General features: G+C 41.9%; 1 protein-coding gene across 3 annotated transcripts in view; it reads left to right on the top strand.

Annotated features, from left to right (window-relative positions):
• Positions 1–7,165: 7,165 nt before the first annotated feature.
• Positions 7,166–16,620, top strand: part of tfb1m (transcription factor B1, mitochondrial) — a 40,064-nt gene continuing 30,609 nt past the window's right edge. The window contains exons 1-6 of one of the 3 annotated variants that reach the window (XM_070546734.1): positions 7,166–7,225; positions 7,921–8,067; positions 8,470–8,621; positions 8,717–8,825; positions 8,904–9,055; positions 9,318–9,437. In XM_070546734.1, coding sequence (XP_070402835.1) covers positions 7,935–8,067; positions 8,470–8,621; positions 8,717–8,825; positions 8,904–9,055; positions 9,318–9,437 — 666 coding nt within the window. In that variant the 5' untranslated portion in view covers positions 7,166–7,225; positions 7,921–7,934. Of the gene's footprint in view, positions 7,441–7,920; positions 8,068–8,469; positions 8,622–8,716; positions 8,826–8,903; positions 9,056–9,317; positions 9,438–16,620 lie in introns of all 3 variants that reach the window. The other 2 variants (XM_070546735.1, XM_070546736.1) reach the window with 2 other exon arrangements.

The raw sequence follows: 16,620 nt of genomic DNA, 5'->3' as shown, positions 1-16,620 counted from the left end.
GATGCTGCTGCATGAACACACCTAAACCTGGCTTGCCCAAAGGGCCAAAAGCTTACGAGAACTGCTTATTTCAGGGATATTTCAATGTTTAAGACAAACAGGCTGCTACATTTTCTCATCCAACACAAAGACCAGAAACGTCTAAAAACGGTGAAAAGAAAAGATCGGTTCAGTTCGTTTATACTTTATTATGGCTGCAAAGATTGTAAAAGTGGAACCACGTTTGTTCAGCACATCATCAAACAGAAAGATAGCAATGATAATAAAATAGGACAGGAATGATGCTCCTTTTGAACTACAATCAAGTTTTTCAAATGCATATTTTTAAATTACACCATGTTTATAACTTAGAATACACTGCATGTTTCAAGATCCTGGTTCTGGTCTATAGGGCCTTACATGGACAAGCACCATCTTACATTGGTGATCTTCTTAGTCCCTATACCCCCAGCAGGTCCCTGAGGTCCAGTGATCAAAGCCTACTGGCTGTGCAGCACCAGGCTAAAGGTCAAAGGTGACAGATCATTTGCTGCTGTGGCCCCCAGACTCTGGAACTCTCTCCCCCTGAGCCTGAGATCAGTGGACTCAGTGGTCTCCTTTAAAAAGCAGCTGAAGACTCACTTGTTCAAGCTGGCTTTTGTATGACCTTCTTCACCTCTCTCTCTTTATTCTGCTCTCCCCACCTATTCCACCTTCCTCAGGATCCACTGATTTCCCTCTTTCCTATTCACTCTCTCTCTTTCTTAACATTTTTTAATCATAATTGTCTAATTTTGCTCATTTTAATATATTTTTATACATTTTCTAAATTCTTTTTTATATTTTTACATTTTTTGTTTTTGTGAAGCGCCTCGTGATTTTTATCTTGAGAGGCGCTATAGAAATGATATTCTTCTTCTTCTTCTTCTTCTTCTTCTTCTTCTTCTTCTTCTTCTTCTTCTTCTTCTTCTTCTTCTTCTTCTTCTTCTTCTTCTTCTTCTTCTTCTTCTTCTTCTTCTTCTTCTTCTTCTGTACACTCCATTAGGTTACCACAACTCCAAATTTTGCCTAAAAGCTTTTGAGTTTTCTAAAATTAAAATTCCTTCTAATATTCTAGTTTCATAAAAATTGCTCAAAAAGTCAACTTTTAATTTTTTACTAACCCCCTTTTGAAGAGTTTAGGTACATTACCTGAGACGTTTTTTTTTTTTTTACTTTTTAATCCAGGTGATTATGTCAACAAAACTTTGAAACCTTTCTCATGAATGAAAATATGAAGTCATTTGTTTGATTTTTAACAAACTTCCGTCTATCATTATAGTGTTTTTGTGCATGAAGCTACAAAGTGAAAAAACATCAAAATTCACTCTGTCATACTTTTTGATTCCATCTTTGACCTTCTTTAAAAAGCCAAACATGCAAACAAATGTTTTTCTCTCATTATTACTGTGAAAACTTATCGGAAGGTTTGTGACAATGACTCCGGGACCACGACAGCCATCTAATTCTTCATGCAAAGGTTTTGCTTATAATTTAATTGATTTTATTTTATTGTGAAAAACTGCTTTTTTGCAGATGTTTTTGACTTAAATCTGTTTTTTCCTGAAATGCACGTAAATATTTATCCTATAAGAACACTCATTGACTCGTTTTTATTGCTACGTGTGCTCGAGTCTGCATTGTAATTTGCAGTTTGGGGATTTTTGTGGTGCAGAAGCTTCGTGTGCATAAAGTCAAGGGAGTGGACCGCAGCCTGCTTGTTTTCTTTGGTTAACGTGCGACCAGAGGGAAGTAGGAAACCAAATTAGAGATAAACTCCCAGATGAATTATGTCACCCAGACACGATTGCATTTACTCCCTATTTCTCCTGTGTTGCATATCAGATCCAAATGTTTTGCTCATACTGCAGGCGTGGCGCTGGTGTAATGTTGTTGGTGAGAAAACAGATAAAGATTTTATATTTGTTTATTTCTAAGCTGTTATTCCTTTGCTTTTGTCCAAGCAGCTGGAACAACAGTTTTTACAGTCTGAAACCACCCAAGCATGGAGCAAAAAAATAAATAAACAAATTAAAATAGCACAAAACAAAGCCCCGTTGTTCACCAGGTGCTTTCCCTTCCCACATATGAAGTCATCCTCAAACATGTGCTATCGAAGAGGAAGATCCATCCACAGTGAGGTCATGAGAAGGGTATTTTTGAACGAATGCCATCTTTCCCCACACCCAAAATGAAGTAATGTGGGATTGTTTGGATTTAGAGGATGATGGTTCTGCTCAGGCCCGTTTGGTAGCATGTGTTCATTTTTCACACATTTCTTGATGCTGACGAAATAAAAAAGGTCCCGTCCGACACCTGCCTCTCTCTGCGACCCTGGGTTCACTTTCTCTTGTTCCCTTCAAACGTCAGCTCAGCTCCCGTGGGTCAGATTTAGTTTTGGCTACGCTGACGTAGATGCTAGATGCTAACGAGCTAACCAAACAGAGTGAGATTAGATTAGATTAGGCCGAGACTACAGGGGAAATGGGGTGTTCCTGGCCGACTGCCATGAAAGACAGAAAGAAAACAATTTTTCATATAGCGCCTCTCAAGATAAAAATCACGAGGCGCTTCACAAAAAAAACGGATAAAAAAGATTTTTAAAAATTCTTAAAAATATGTTTAAAATTAGAGAAAATAATGAAATATTGATATTAAAAAATAATTATGTAAGGAAAGGGAGACAGAAAATGAACAGGACGGGGGAAATCAGTGGATCGCGGAGAAATCGGAATAAGGAGAGGGAGGTGACGAAGGTCACACGCACCAAAGCCTGAACAGGTGTCTTCAGCTGCTTTTTAAAGGAGACCAATGAGTCCACTGATCTCAGGCTCAGGGGGAGATAGTTCCAGAGTCTGGGGGCCACAGCAGCAGATGATTTGTCACCTTTGGTCTTTAGCCTGGTGCTGCACAACCAGTAGGCTTTGGTCACTGGACCTCAGGGACCTGCTGGGGGTGTAGGGACTAAGAAGATCACCAATGTAAGATGGTGCTTGTCCATGTAAGGCCCTATAGACCAGAACCAGGATCTTGAAATGAACCCTGAAGTTGACTGACATCCAATGAAGCTGGAGGAGACACTGGGTGATGTGGGTGTGTTTGGAGGACTTGGTCAGAAGCCGAGCACAGACATTCTGAACCACCTGTAGATGGTTCAGGGAGGTTCTGCTCAGACACGTGAAAAGAGAGTTACAGTAGTCTAAGCGTGAGGAGATGAAGGTGTGGAGAACTGTCTCAAGTTCAGAGTGGGACAGAATGGGACTCAGCTTAGCAACGTTCCTGAGATGGAAGAAGGAAGAGCGAGCAAGAGAACTGACATGAGAATCCAGGGTGAGAGCTGGGTCAAAGGTCATACCAAGATTCCTGACAGAAGGTTTGGTGTGAGAAGCAAGCTGACCAAGAGAGCCTCTGACTTTGGGAACCAACTAGTCTGGAGCACAGATGAGGATCTCAGTCTTATCTTCATTCAGCTGAAGAAAGCTCCCAGCCATCCAGGTTTTGATAGAGTCTAAGCAGGTGTGTAACAGCTGCAGCTTAGACATCTCATGGGGCTTAAAGGAGATGTACAGCTGGATGTCATCTGCATGAAGATGGTAGGAGATTCCTTTGAAGGAGCTCAGGATCTGCTGAAGAGGAAGCAGATAGAGGAGGAAGAGCAGAGGCCCCAGCACAGAACCTTGTGGGACACCATGGGTAAGAGAGGTGGTGGAGGACCTAAACTTGGAGACGGCCACAGAAAAGGAGCGCTCAGAAAGATAAGAAGAGATCCACTCCAGAGCAGTTCCTGATTGGCCTACCCAGTCTCTCAGCCTCTCCAGTAGCAGGTGATGGTCAACAGTGTCAAAGGCTGCAGTCAGGTCCAGCAGGACCAGAACAGAACAGTCCCCTGCATCACTGTGAGTCAGAAGGTCATTAGAGACCCTAAGAAGAGCTGTTTCAGTAGAATGAGCTCTACAAAAACCTGACTGTAAGCAATCATAGATGTTATGTTCATCAAGAGCAGCTGTGAGTTGTTTAGCCACAACCTTTTCCAAGATCTTGGAGATGAACAGAAGTTTAGAGATGGGTCTGACGCTGCTATGGAGAGAGGTGTCAAGACTCGGTTTGTATTTTTATTTGTAAAAAGTGGTTAAATCATAATAAAATTAAGTATTGTCTTGTTTGTCGTACTTTAATGGGGACATACTATGCAAAACTCACCTTCTGCATCATTTTGTGTTGCCATGTGGGTCTCTACTGCCTCTAGAAACACAAGAAACCCGAACAAAACCTGTTAATCCATTTTCCCTCTGTTGGGTTTAGTAATTATTCACCTAAAGAATGTCATTTCAAAAAGTCCCCATTTGTGATGTCACAAATGGGAACATTTACATTGAACACTCTCTCATTTATCCAGTCTAGAGGAGCAGCATCTCTACTCCGAGCCCGTCCCAGAAATCCAAGCTCCTAACTTCAGCCAATCAGGTGCTGGGTGGGCATGACCAGTTCTAGCTTGTTTACTTATGGCGACAAAGTCCTGAAACGGTTTATTCTGGAAAAGTGTGAAAATGTCAACAATAAAACTGCTGAAACCACTTCATGAGAGAGGGATTTTGTGCAAAGAACTTCATAAACCATAAAACTAATATATTTTTGAAAAATGCCATGATGTCTCTCCTTTAAAACCTTGGTAGTTAAAAAGCTCAATAATAATATTAGTATTTGAATCTTTCATCGTGCAAAGTTTGCAGCCGAGTGTGAAGCAGCTGGGATGAGAATCAGCTCCTCTAAATCTGAGAACATGGTCTTGATTCGGAAAAGGGAAAAATACCTTCTCCGGGTCAGGGATGAGGTCCCGCCCCAAGTGGAGGAGTTTAAGTATCTCGGGGTCTTGTTCACGAGTGAGGGAAAACTGGAGCGTGAGATCGACAGGCAGATTGGTGCTGCATCTGCAGTGATGCAGGCGTTGTACCGGTCTGTTGTGGTGAAGAGAGCTGAGTCAGAAGGTGAAGCTCTCGATTTACCAGTCGATCTACGTTTCAACCCTCACCTATGGTCATGAGCCTTGGGTAGTGACCAAAAGAACGAGATCGTGGATACAAGCGGCCAAAATGAGTTTTCTCCGCAGGGTGGCTGGGCTCTCCTTTAGAGATAGGGTGAGAAGCTCGGTCATCTGGGAGGGGCTCAGAGTAGATTCGCTGCTCCTCCTCATCGAGAGGAGCCAGTTGAGGTGGCTCAGGCATCTGGTCAGGATGCCTCTCTGGTGAGGTTTTCCGTGTACGTCCAACCGGGAGGAGGCCTAAAGGTAGACCCAGGACACGGTGGAGGGACTATGTTTCTCACTTGGCCAGGGAACGCCTTGGGATTCCTCCGGAGGAGCTGGCCCAAGTGGCTGGGGAGGGGGCAGTCTGGGCCTCTTGACTTAGGCTACTGCCCCTGTGACTTATTTTTTGTGTAAAAGTAAAAAAATGTACTATATTTAAAGCTTATATATCGATGGAACAATTATCCTTCAGTTGTTCTGCTAACGAGGACTCGTGAAGGTCTTTTCTCTAATCCAACCATATCCAGTTTGTGTTTCAGCACATACCTGCCTTTTTGTCTATGTTTACTTAGTTTTTTCCACTTTTCTTTAAATTACAGAATTACAGCAATTTATTCTCCCTTTACAAATCTCAGACAACCACAAAAATACCACAAAACATGCATCACCCCGACACAATCATCACCACAGGAATCTCAATGCTAAAGTACCGCAGCTCCTCTCGTGTGGTTTTGTGCCATAGGATGTTTTTAAAGACAAGAAAAATGAGGCTTTGATTTTCCATGTTTAAACATGTCGGTGCTGCCCTGTCCAGAAATGATAAGTATGCACACTTTTGCATTCAGAAAAGCAATCAAAATACTTACGCCAAGCTTAAATCCTTTAAATAACCTCCCAAATATCAGATTATATGAGTGGAGATTTAAATTAGGAAACATTTAAAACAAATTTAACTCAGATTTCAAGATTTTGATGTGAATAAATGAAACAAGGTAGCTTATAAAAGAAAATTGCAAAACTACTTGTGATGCCGTGATCAAAAATTTACAATTTGGTGGAGTTCGGGGTTGCCACGGTAAACAGTTCTTTCATAATCACAAACATCTGGTTTCACTTAAGAGCTTTTAACCTCCTTGAGCTTGATGCATCATAAATAATGCAGGTAATTAAGTAGAAAAATGACTCAACAGTTAATTGTTATCGTAATTTACTGCTGAAAATACAGTTATGTCCTCTCTTGTGGTTTTTTGCTTGATGTGAGGCTGCTTCTTTGGCTGAAAATGGCTCAAAAATGATTCGGTCTTAAATATTTCTGAGTTTGTTTTCTTCTGAAGTCCCCTCAGAGGTGATGACTCAGCAGTGCAGAAATGTTAATCACTTATTTCTCATTTCCTGTGTTTGCAAATCACATGCGGTGTAAGGGAATATACTCAACAGATTTTGTTTTGTTTCACAGAATCTGTCTCTAAAATGCAGCACAGATGAATGCAGCTCTAGATTTTATGCTGCATGATCAACTTGCTGGTTTCCATGACAGCAGACATCCAACCATCACTGGTGTTAGTATGTCTCCGCTCTTTCGAGTCTGAGTCTGTTCCAAGGTCAGCCACAGAAAGACACAAAGTGCCAGTCATCTGGCAAATGCTGAAAGGCAGCGGGTATTTCCAAGCTCCGACGTCTGTGACCCAGCGTGGGTCATGGGCAGAGACAGGGATACCGCACAGCTGTTGGGTTCAATCCAAACAACAGCTGTGCTTCCTGCAGCTTTAAAATACCCATTTTTACAAGTTGTGACTTAACAATTTAAATGTAACTGCACATTTTTACTGTGTGTAGTTTGTTTGACTTTTGTCTGAACATGTGAGATGAAAAATGGCAATGATAAGCAGAATATAACACATAATAGGTTATAAAAAGACTATCAACTCATGTCATAACAATTAAACATTATTAACATGCTTTTATGCGCTCAGTAATTTATTTTATACTCATATATTTTATCAGGTTTCATTAAAATCAGACAGCAGAAATTAAAATCTCAGTTAAATGTCTCCATCTGCTGGTGTATAGGTAGAATTACACATTGAAAACCCGTCTTGTTTTGTTTGATTGGTCAAAAATACCATGTGACCTAATGACGAGTAAGGAAGTGTTTCAAAGGTGAAAGGGACGCTGGGAAGAAACGTGGGTAAATTGTTGTGTGCTGAGTGCTTTTACTGTTCGTTGACGTTTATCAGACTTGTGTCTATTTTCGAAAAAATAATAAGCATTAATACAATTTTCGCGGACTTTGTAAATAATATTTGAGCCCAGGAGCTAACATTAGCTGCGAATGCTAACCATTGTCTACAAGCGGTTTAAGGGTTGATTCACTGCCTCCTAACTAATAAACTACTGCGGTAAAGTTATTTTAAGTAAATTAAAATATCAATCTGAGAATGGTATTTCACATGTTTCCCTGTTTTATCAAATGTTTGCTGTCGAATATAAACGGAATTCCACAAATGTGGAGTAAGAAGTCTTAGTGGATTTTGTTGATCTTCTGTTCCCAGACCACTAGGTGGCGCACGAAACCCTCAATCAGCTTTTAACCATAAAGCCCAATTTTCAAGGCCAAGAAACTCCTTCACAATGTAAAATGAATCATAAACAGTAACCAGGAAATCCAACGGTTTTATGACTTTGAAACAAATAATTTGTGGGGAAACATCCACTTAGCAGCATTTCACACTCATAACAGGAAACTGTGATTGTGAAATGATAAAAACCTCTAAAAGAGAGTATGCTACCACCAGTTAAATCATAAAACATTCGTTATTTCACATTTTTATTTACTCTGCTGCTGTTGATACTGATCAATGATGTTTTGTTTTTCTCAGTGTTTACCTGCACAATGGCAGCTTCTAAGAGGGTGGCCTCCATGCGTCTGCCCCCGCTGCCCACAGTGGGCGAGCTGATAAAACTGTATAAACTTCGAGCGGAGAAACAACTTTCCCAGAACTTTCTGCTGGATTTGAGGCTCACAGGTTAGTCTCCTTGCATCGCTCCTTCCTGTACCCGATGGTAAAGTGGCATGTGCCCTTGCTAAAATCATGTCTAGTCGCTGCCGTGGGGTAGCTGGAGCTGCTAATGTGAATGGACCGCAGCTCCTGAGAGCTGGAGGGGTAATATGATTATCAGTGATGCAGTGCAGCTCTGATCTGCTTTCTCGTCCTTTGGCAAGGTGACTGTTAGATTAATGTGTCTCATCTTCGTCACACAGAAGCTTGCAGATATTGCGATATTGAAATGTATTAATCTCAATTTAGAGACTTTGATGAAGACTCATGATTGGAGAGTATATTGTGTTTGCACTGTATGATGCGCTGACCGATTATAAAGAGCCTAAAAAAAAGCAATGGTGGGGGGTCTTTTTTCTGTGTTTTTAGACAAGATAGTACGTCAGGCTGGCAGTTTGAAGGATGCCCATGTGTGTGAGGTGGGTCCTGGTCCTGGGGGGCTCACTCGCTCCATCCTTAACGCTGGAGCTGCAGATCTGCTGGTTGTAGAGAAAGATTACCGCTTCATCCCCGGGCTACAGGTAGACTCACACTCCACATCCAGACAAGCTGTAGCATCAAAGTCTGAGGAGTTATTTTTCTTCCTTTAAATTATTATGAAATGTTATCTCCACAGCTGTTGTCTGAAGCAGCTCCAGACAGGCTGAGGATTGTCCATGGAGACATTCTCACCTACAGGATGGATCGGGGATTCCCAGCAAAAATCTCCAAGCCTTGGGAGGACGGTGAGAGGATGAGAAAGCTTTATGGCAGTAAAATGTAAAAAGTAAGGTTAAAAGTGATTCAAAGGCTTGTGGTTTCAGAACCACCAAACCTTCACATCATTGGGAACCTGCCGTTCAATGTGTCCACACCCCTCATCATCAAGTGGCTGGAAAGTATAGCCAACAGAAGCGGGCCTTTTGCCTACGGACGCACTCGGCTCACACTCACCTTCCAGAAAGAGGTGATGGAGGTAGGTGAGCTCAGCAGGCTTGTCACAGTTAAATGATTAAAGCATATTTTAAAAGTCTTCACTTTTTCTCCAAATAAACATTATTTTTCACTTAATTGGTTAAAATTTTTATGCTTTAGGCCCCATAGATGGATTTCTCACTCGTTCAGTGTTTTGTTCTCTTTACATTATTAATACACACTAGAAAAGCTCATAAGCTGGAAGTGAAAGAACATTTCATTTGACAACATTTGCGTTCCTGAGAGTTGTCCTGTCCATCCAGAGGCTGACGGCCAGCACAGGCACCAAACAGAGGAGTCGTCTGTCCATCATGGCTCAGTATCTGTGCACCGTCCACAAGTGTTTCATCATACCGGGACGAGCTTTTGTTCCCAAACCAGAGGTAAGTCGGTTTATTTATCTAGAACCTGGCGGCTCCACGCCTCATTGGATTAATTGCACTCCCTCTCTGGATGGATATGTTCGCTGGCAAGGAGCGTACTCTGTCTACATCCCCAAACGCGCACATCATTCATTACCCCCAAATTCCACTACCTCCGCTGCGCTCCGCTCCGACACGAACGCCGGAGCAAAATCGGTCCCGTTCTAGTCAATCAGAGCAATTCCACTACTGCGGCCGTGCTCCGGCAGTGCGGCGCCGTGCGCCGCCCTCTGTTCCGGCGTCCGGCAAAAATAGAATCGATCCTATTTTTGCTGGACGCCGGAGCACCTCCGCAGTCAATGGACAGAAATCACAACCGCCCAACAGGAAAAGGAGCGAGCACAACTTCCGTTTTTCACAATAAATTGATAAACAAAAGGCATTTTTTGTTTCATATGCACAGGTTTAACAACTTTTAACAACTATCAGTGGCGGCTGAAGTTTAAATGCACAAAAGTAAGCCATAAATACAGTTTCCACTATCAAAGTAGTCACACTTTGTTGATCCAAACACTGCTGATCTCTCAACACAACTGATGGGCAGAATAAACAGTTCATGCTGATGCTTCTCCCAAACAACGGGTGTTTGGATCTAACTTCTGCGTTTATTGCTCGGACTGTATCGCAAGACCTCGAAAATCCCGCGCATGCTTGTTTGCCCACCTCAGGTCTCCGCACCGGAGCGGAGCCGTTGTAGAGCGGGTAGCAGTAAAAATTGAGTTCGGAAGCGAGCGGCTGCGGAGGGCGGGGTCGGACCGGAGCGGAGGTAGTGGAATTTGGGGGTTAGGAACGCTGAAATAAAACATATTCAGTATCAGCGTTTGAGAGGTGGCAGCTGGCAGATTTCTCCCCTCAGGTAACTCTGGGACCTCTTTATGTCTCTGCTCCTCATCTGGTCCCTCATTCCTGTCAGCGTCCCTCATCCACCCCCCCATTACTCACCCCGTCTTCTTGCTTGTGGGCTTCGTTTGGTGTTGAATCAGTGCTGTCTCTCTTCCGTCTTCGGACCTTTTTCTGGGTTGTAATGAAGCCTGGTGGGTATTTGAGATGTGGCACCGCGCCTTGTAATGAGAGCCTTGTTCTTTTTTGAGGTCCGGTATCTTTCTGCCTATGTGAGTGCTTCAGTGGCAGAAACGAGATGTTCAGTCTTATGTAATGTGAGGATTTTTCTTTTAATCTTCAGTGGGAGGATTCATGGTAGGACCAGGGAATCCATTAAAAGAATACAGCACCAGTGTTGGAGAATAAGGCCCTCGTGTGACGTGGGTTTTAATTTACAGACATAAAAGCCTTTTGAAAGTCTCCGGGGCTTTTTTTTACATCTTTTGCACAAATCCAATCTTGTTTTTGTAGTGTGTGATTAGAGAATAGGTGTTGGTTTGTTGTCAGATGGGCTGCTGGTCCCTCAAAGAGGCTCTGGCTCTTTGGGAGACCCACTGTTGGTAAATATTTAATTTTCTGCAAAGAGTAAAATGCTGCAGAGTGAAGAGAACAAGTAGTGATTGTTCATTCTTTCAGAAGAGATGGGTCCCAATGATTATTTCATCACTCGGCTGTCTTTTTTTTAATGCTTTTTTCTCTCTGGCGTATCTCACTTGTCTGTTTGTCGAACTGCAGCTTAAAAGGTTGCAGCAGGAAGTTGGAGCTTTCAAATCTCCACACGCAGGTTCACGTGCACAAGACAGCTTTTACACCCTGTCAACGTTTGATTGAGAGGATCCAGTTGCTTGTTTTCCCTCATCGTTTATTTTTAAATTGGTTTAAAAATGAGCAAAGACGGCGTCTACAGGGATGACGCACCATGCCGGCAAATCGGCGTAATATTACCGCAGTGGTATGTCTATAACCGCCAGTGTTGGGCAAGTTACTTCAAAACTGTAATGCATTATTTATTACTTGTTACCCTCATTTTGAAGTAATTCATTACATTACAATATTACTGATTTTAAAATGTAAGGCATTACACTACTTTTGCATTACTTTAAGTTACTTTCACCAAAACAACTTCAGTATGAATCTGGTCATGTGACGCTCAGTGAGCTCATGACATATATGTGGAAGGTGATGTGGTGTCTGAGCTAGGATTGCTGTTAGAAACAGTCAGATATAATAACAGTGCTTTAAAATGATTGTTTATTAAATAAAAGCAACAACAATCTGTACTCTCAGCACGCTGCTATCTTATATTAACTGAGCAGGGAGTGAGGTGGTGGGGGTGCCAAGCCCATATTTGCCTTGGTCCCCAAATGCCTTGATACGGCCCTGGATGTGGGACTGACTTCTGGGGTGATCTGATTCTATCACATGTATAAATATTAAATGCTTATTTATTATTGCTTTTCACTGGTAAAAATGTGTATTGGGAATAAATCTACTGACTTTTTTCTTTTCAAGCACTTTGTTTTGTTTTCTTGATTTTATGTGAATAATTTCCCGCCCTTTCTCTCTAACCTTCCTGCATGCTGCATGTTTTCTCCGTCTTCCAGAAAAACTGTTTCCTAGATTTCCTACTTTCAAACTAATCAGGGGATCTATCAAAGGGATCTATCGAACGCAAAAAAATAAAAATTAAAAAAAGCTTTAACTGCGCTGCGCTCCAGCAGCAATGAGTTGAAATCACCGGGGCACAGATTATGAACTCAGCTGAAAAGTACATGAAGTACCAGAGAATATGGGCTGAAATAAACGATCGCAAACAAATGACTTTGTTTTGGTGGAGCGATTTTGTGAATATAACAGCGGCCGCGCGCAGGACGCAGCTGGAGTGTTTGAGCCGTTACCGCTGCGTCCTCTCTGCTCATAGAATGCCCGCAAAGCTGAGTCCATAAATGACGTCGTATATGTGGATACTGGATCTGTTTTCAGGCTTCCTGCAGTTTGAATTTTTAGGAAACCCACATCTTGATTCTGGGTTTAAAAATGCATTGTAATCACCGCGTTACTGACACTTGTACTGAGTAAATATTACCATTTTGTTTCCCTGTAATGCCTTACATTACCACATTACAGCAAAAAGCTATGCATTACAGTAATTAATTACATTTGTACTCCCAACACTGATAAACGTGCCATGTCGGCATTCGTTCCGCCTTGCTTGGTAGTAATATTGCGGTAATGGTCTGTCGTATGCGTCCTGGCGCAACAGAGGCAGATGTCATGATGATGTGGGGAGTTATTGCTGAGCTTCGGCTGGCAAATGTATTGAAAATGAAAGTAAACACGGGCAGTAAGGTTTGCTTTTTGAACAAAATCAGCTGAGATGGCAAACTGGAGCGCCGCAGCGCTCCAAGAGCCTCTCTGTTAGAGCTGAAGCTCAGATCACAGGGTATCCGCGGGTCCGTAAAAAGTCTTAAATTAGCTTTTCCTAATTTAAGGCCTTAAAAGTCCTTAAAAATGACAAATAATCCTTAAATCCAGTTTCCAAAGGTCTTAAATGACCAAAGACCCAATAAACAAGATTCTTTTATTTTTATAACAATTCCGTGAATTTCTAGTTAGTGTTCAGCATTTTTTGTGTATGATGTTGACGTAAGCGGAACCGTACGTAGTCAGTTGGTTGTGAAAGGGGGCTATTTTTTTTAGATGAGTACATTAGCTGGTTAAGCTAGTGGGAGCTTGCGCCATGGGAAAGGGCAAGTTTAATGGTAAATGTATGGTTAATCCCACGTTCGCGACGTGGTTAGCACCGGTTCCAGGCAATAGCTGGAAATTATACCTTAAATTTAATTTTTAAAATAGCTTAAATTTGGTCAAAGTGGCCTTAAAAAGGGTCTTAAAAAGTCTTAAATTTAGCTCCCTTAAACCTGCAGATACCCTGGATCACCAGAGACTGCACAGGGTCTGATGGGGACAGACACCTTCAGGAGCTGCTTGTTAAAAAAATCGCAATAAAAAGCAAGTTATGTCCAAGATAAACGGAAGTGTGCGGCAGCGCAGAGACCGCCCCCATCCCCCCTTTATGCCGCCATCACCTAATCTTTTATAAAATTGCCGCGATTGCGCCGCATTACCGCCACGGTCTGATCTTATAAACGACCTTTATCCTCCCCGGGGAGCCGCGGAAAATCCCGTTTTGCAAACGCTCTGGTCCTGTAAAAACAGCTCAATGTACCTTTACCAGTTTCACGTAGTCACTGATAAACTCTAAACACATCAGACCTCTGAGAGAACGAGCACCAGAGCTCAGCTCATAACAAAGGGTTTGGTAACACAACACTAAAGATTACTGGTCGTGGGATTCAGAGATGCCGCTGGGTCTTAGTAATCTCATTTAGATGCTCCTTTAATGCTTCAAGCACGTTTTCTTCTTGCAGTCTTACAAAAGTCTTACTGCTTTAAATTATAAAACAATAATTCATCTGAAAAGTTGGTAAAAATCAAAGGAAGACTGTAGAGTAGTGGTGTGCATCTCTACCTGCCTCATGATTCAATCCGATTCCCATTATCTGTGTAGCGTAGATAATCTACATAACCAGGATGTAACGCTGTTGCTGTTCAGCTTTGTTAGATTCTGAGAAAGATCAAACAAATTAGCAAATAAAGCTTATATCATGTATAAATATCCTGGATATTTATACAATCGATAGAAGTTCATACACCAACGGGCTTGGTCTATGTTTAATCCAAAGATTAACATTTAATTTAAGAGATTTAAATTGATAGCAAAAGTCTATTTATTAAACCAGAATACTTAATGGAATCTTTGCTTATTCGATAACCAAATATACACCATTCTGTGTTTCTTGTCAAAGAAGAGTCAGGTTTAAAAAGTTAAGAATTTATTACTAATAATTTAAAAAGGACAGTTTATAACAGCTTTGATATTAAAACTTGGTATTAAAAGCAACCTGTGTCTGAATGGAAGCTAAAATGAAATGCCTGTGTTGGATGCATGGATGGATTCTCAGAAGGCTCCAATCAGAGAGAGAAACGCGTTCTGGGTGAAATAGTTGTTTTGCAGCTAACTAAGTTGTTTCTTAGAGATAACAGTATACAGACGCAATCTGTCGGAAGTGTCTGCCTCACCCAGTTAGGAGACCCTCTGTTTGATCCGAGATGTCAGGTGGAGATGATGACCTCCGAGCACGAGGTGGGTAGAGGGACCTTGGTGCGACCAAATCAGTCCTGAGATGTCTCCGGTCACAACGACTGATGAAACTGGAGGCTTCGGGCGGCCGACCCTTATCATCTGGGACTCTCGTGCCATGGAGAGATTTTGGTTGGTTCAGAACTGTCAGCTTGAACTGAGGAGTTTGGTTTTAACAAAACTCAGGACACGCCCTCTCAGAGATAGAAAGCTTTGGTTATGGAGCAAAGACATGCGAGGTGGTTACCTTTAACCTGAATTCAGCGTCCTGCATGGTGTGTATGAGTGTACACGACCTTCTGGTTACTGATCAAACATTACTGATTATCATAAATAATGATTATTATTAACCAAAGAATAATAAGTAATTTCAGTAATTAAATACATTTATAATGAACTATGATGATTATTTATGATGATTATTTATTAACCTTGTAATAAACAGTGAAAAGAGTTTATTAAAAATGATTATTTTAAATCTTGAAGTGTCCTTCATCTTGGGACGGAGCAGCAGTCAGATTAAAGATGGTTTTAGCAGACTTTACGTCTCCTGTGATGGATAATCTGTGGACAGAAGTACAACTTGACCCAGCTCGACCTAGCTGGGGAAGTGTGACCTTTGGGTCACAAATGAGGCCATTCATGTCACTACATCTGCCTAAAGATTCAATTTGAGTCTGAAATACATCACGATTCTTCACACAAAACTTTTCATTACTTAATAAAAGCAGTTGCTTATATAATGTGCTGTTATTGTTACGTACGACTCTGTTGCAGCAGCTTGTTTTCTTAAAGTGGCAGACCCTTTTAAATGACTCACTCTGGAAGGTACTGAAAATGTCAGGAAAAAAAACGCTGGAATCGCTTTATGAGAGAGGGGTTTTGTGCAAAGCTCTTTGAACGTGTTTTTTTTATAGACGATAGAACTTTTAAAAGTTCAAACAGGATATCCGCGGGTCCTTAAAAAGTCTTAAAAAGTCTTAAATTTACTTTTCCAAATTTAAGGCCTTGAAAATCATTAAAAATGACAAATAATCCTTAAATACAGTTTCCAAAGGTCTTAAATTATCAAAGACCCAATAAACTAGATTATTTTATTTCTATGACATTTTCGTGAATTTCAGCATTTTTTGTGTACGATGTTGGCGTAAGCGGAACCGTACACATTCAGTTGGTTGTGAAAGGGGACTATTTTTAGATGAGCACGTTAGCTGGTTAAGCTAGTGGGAGCTTGCGCCATGGAGAAGTGCAAGTTTAATGGTAACTGGATGGCTAATCCCATGTTGGCGACGTGGTTAGCACCGGTTCCAGGCAATAGCTGTAAATTATAGCTTAAAATTAATTTTAAAAATAGCTTAAATTTGGATCTGGATCGAAAGAAGTCAGTTGAGGTGGTTTGGGCATCTGGTCAGGATGCCTCCTGGACGCCTCCCTGGGGAGGTGTTTCGGGCATGTCCTGCCGGCAGGAGGCCGCCGGGTCGACCCAGGACACGTTGGAGAGGTTACATCTCCAATCTGGTCCGGGAATGCCTTGGGGTCCTGCCGGAGGAGCTGCTGGAGTTGGCCGGGGAGAGGACGGTCTGGTGCTCCCTAGTTGGGATGCTGCCCCCGCGACCCAGACCCGGATAAGCGGAGGAAGACGACGACAAGCTTAAATTTGGTCAAAGTGGCCTTAAAAAAGGTCTTAAAAAGTCTTAAATTTGGTTCCCTTAAACCTGCAGATACCCTGTCAAAAAAGTTCTGAGAGAAAGCAGTCTTTTTACATTTGTGTCCCCGCTTGCGCTGAGGATGGCCGTAGAAGGAAGTTCACATGGAGAGTTTTGTTGCTGGTCCTCCTGTCAGGCGCCATGCAACTAGCTACAAAGATTACAAGATGTATGATCTGATGAAATGTCATAAAAGGTATTGTGACATGAGCCTCACTGCTTTTGGGTTGACATTGGTAAGAGATGCATCTGCTTAACCCCCAAACCATAATCTGCAGAGCTTATTAGAGTCAAAGTGCTGCTTTGAGGGATAATCGTCGTCCACTCTGAGGCACTGCAGCCCAACACAGTG

The sequence above is a fragment of the Nothobranchius furzeri genome, chromosome 18, assembly GCF_043380555.1.
Source record: "Nothobranchius furzeri strain GRZ-AD chromosome 18, NfurGRZ-RIMD1, whole genome shotgun sequence".
NCBI lineage: Eukaryota > Metazoa > Chordata > Actinopteri > Cyprinodontiformes > Nothobranchiidae > Nothobranchius > Nothobranchius furzeri.
This window is presented reverse-complemented; position numbering and strand designations above follow the sequence as displayed.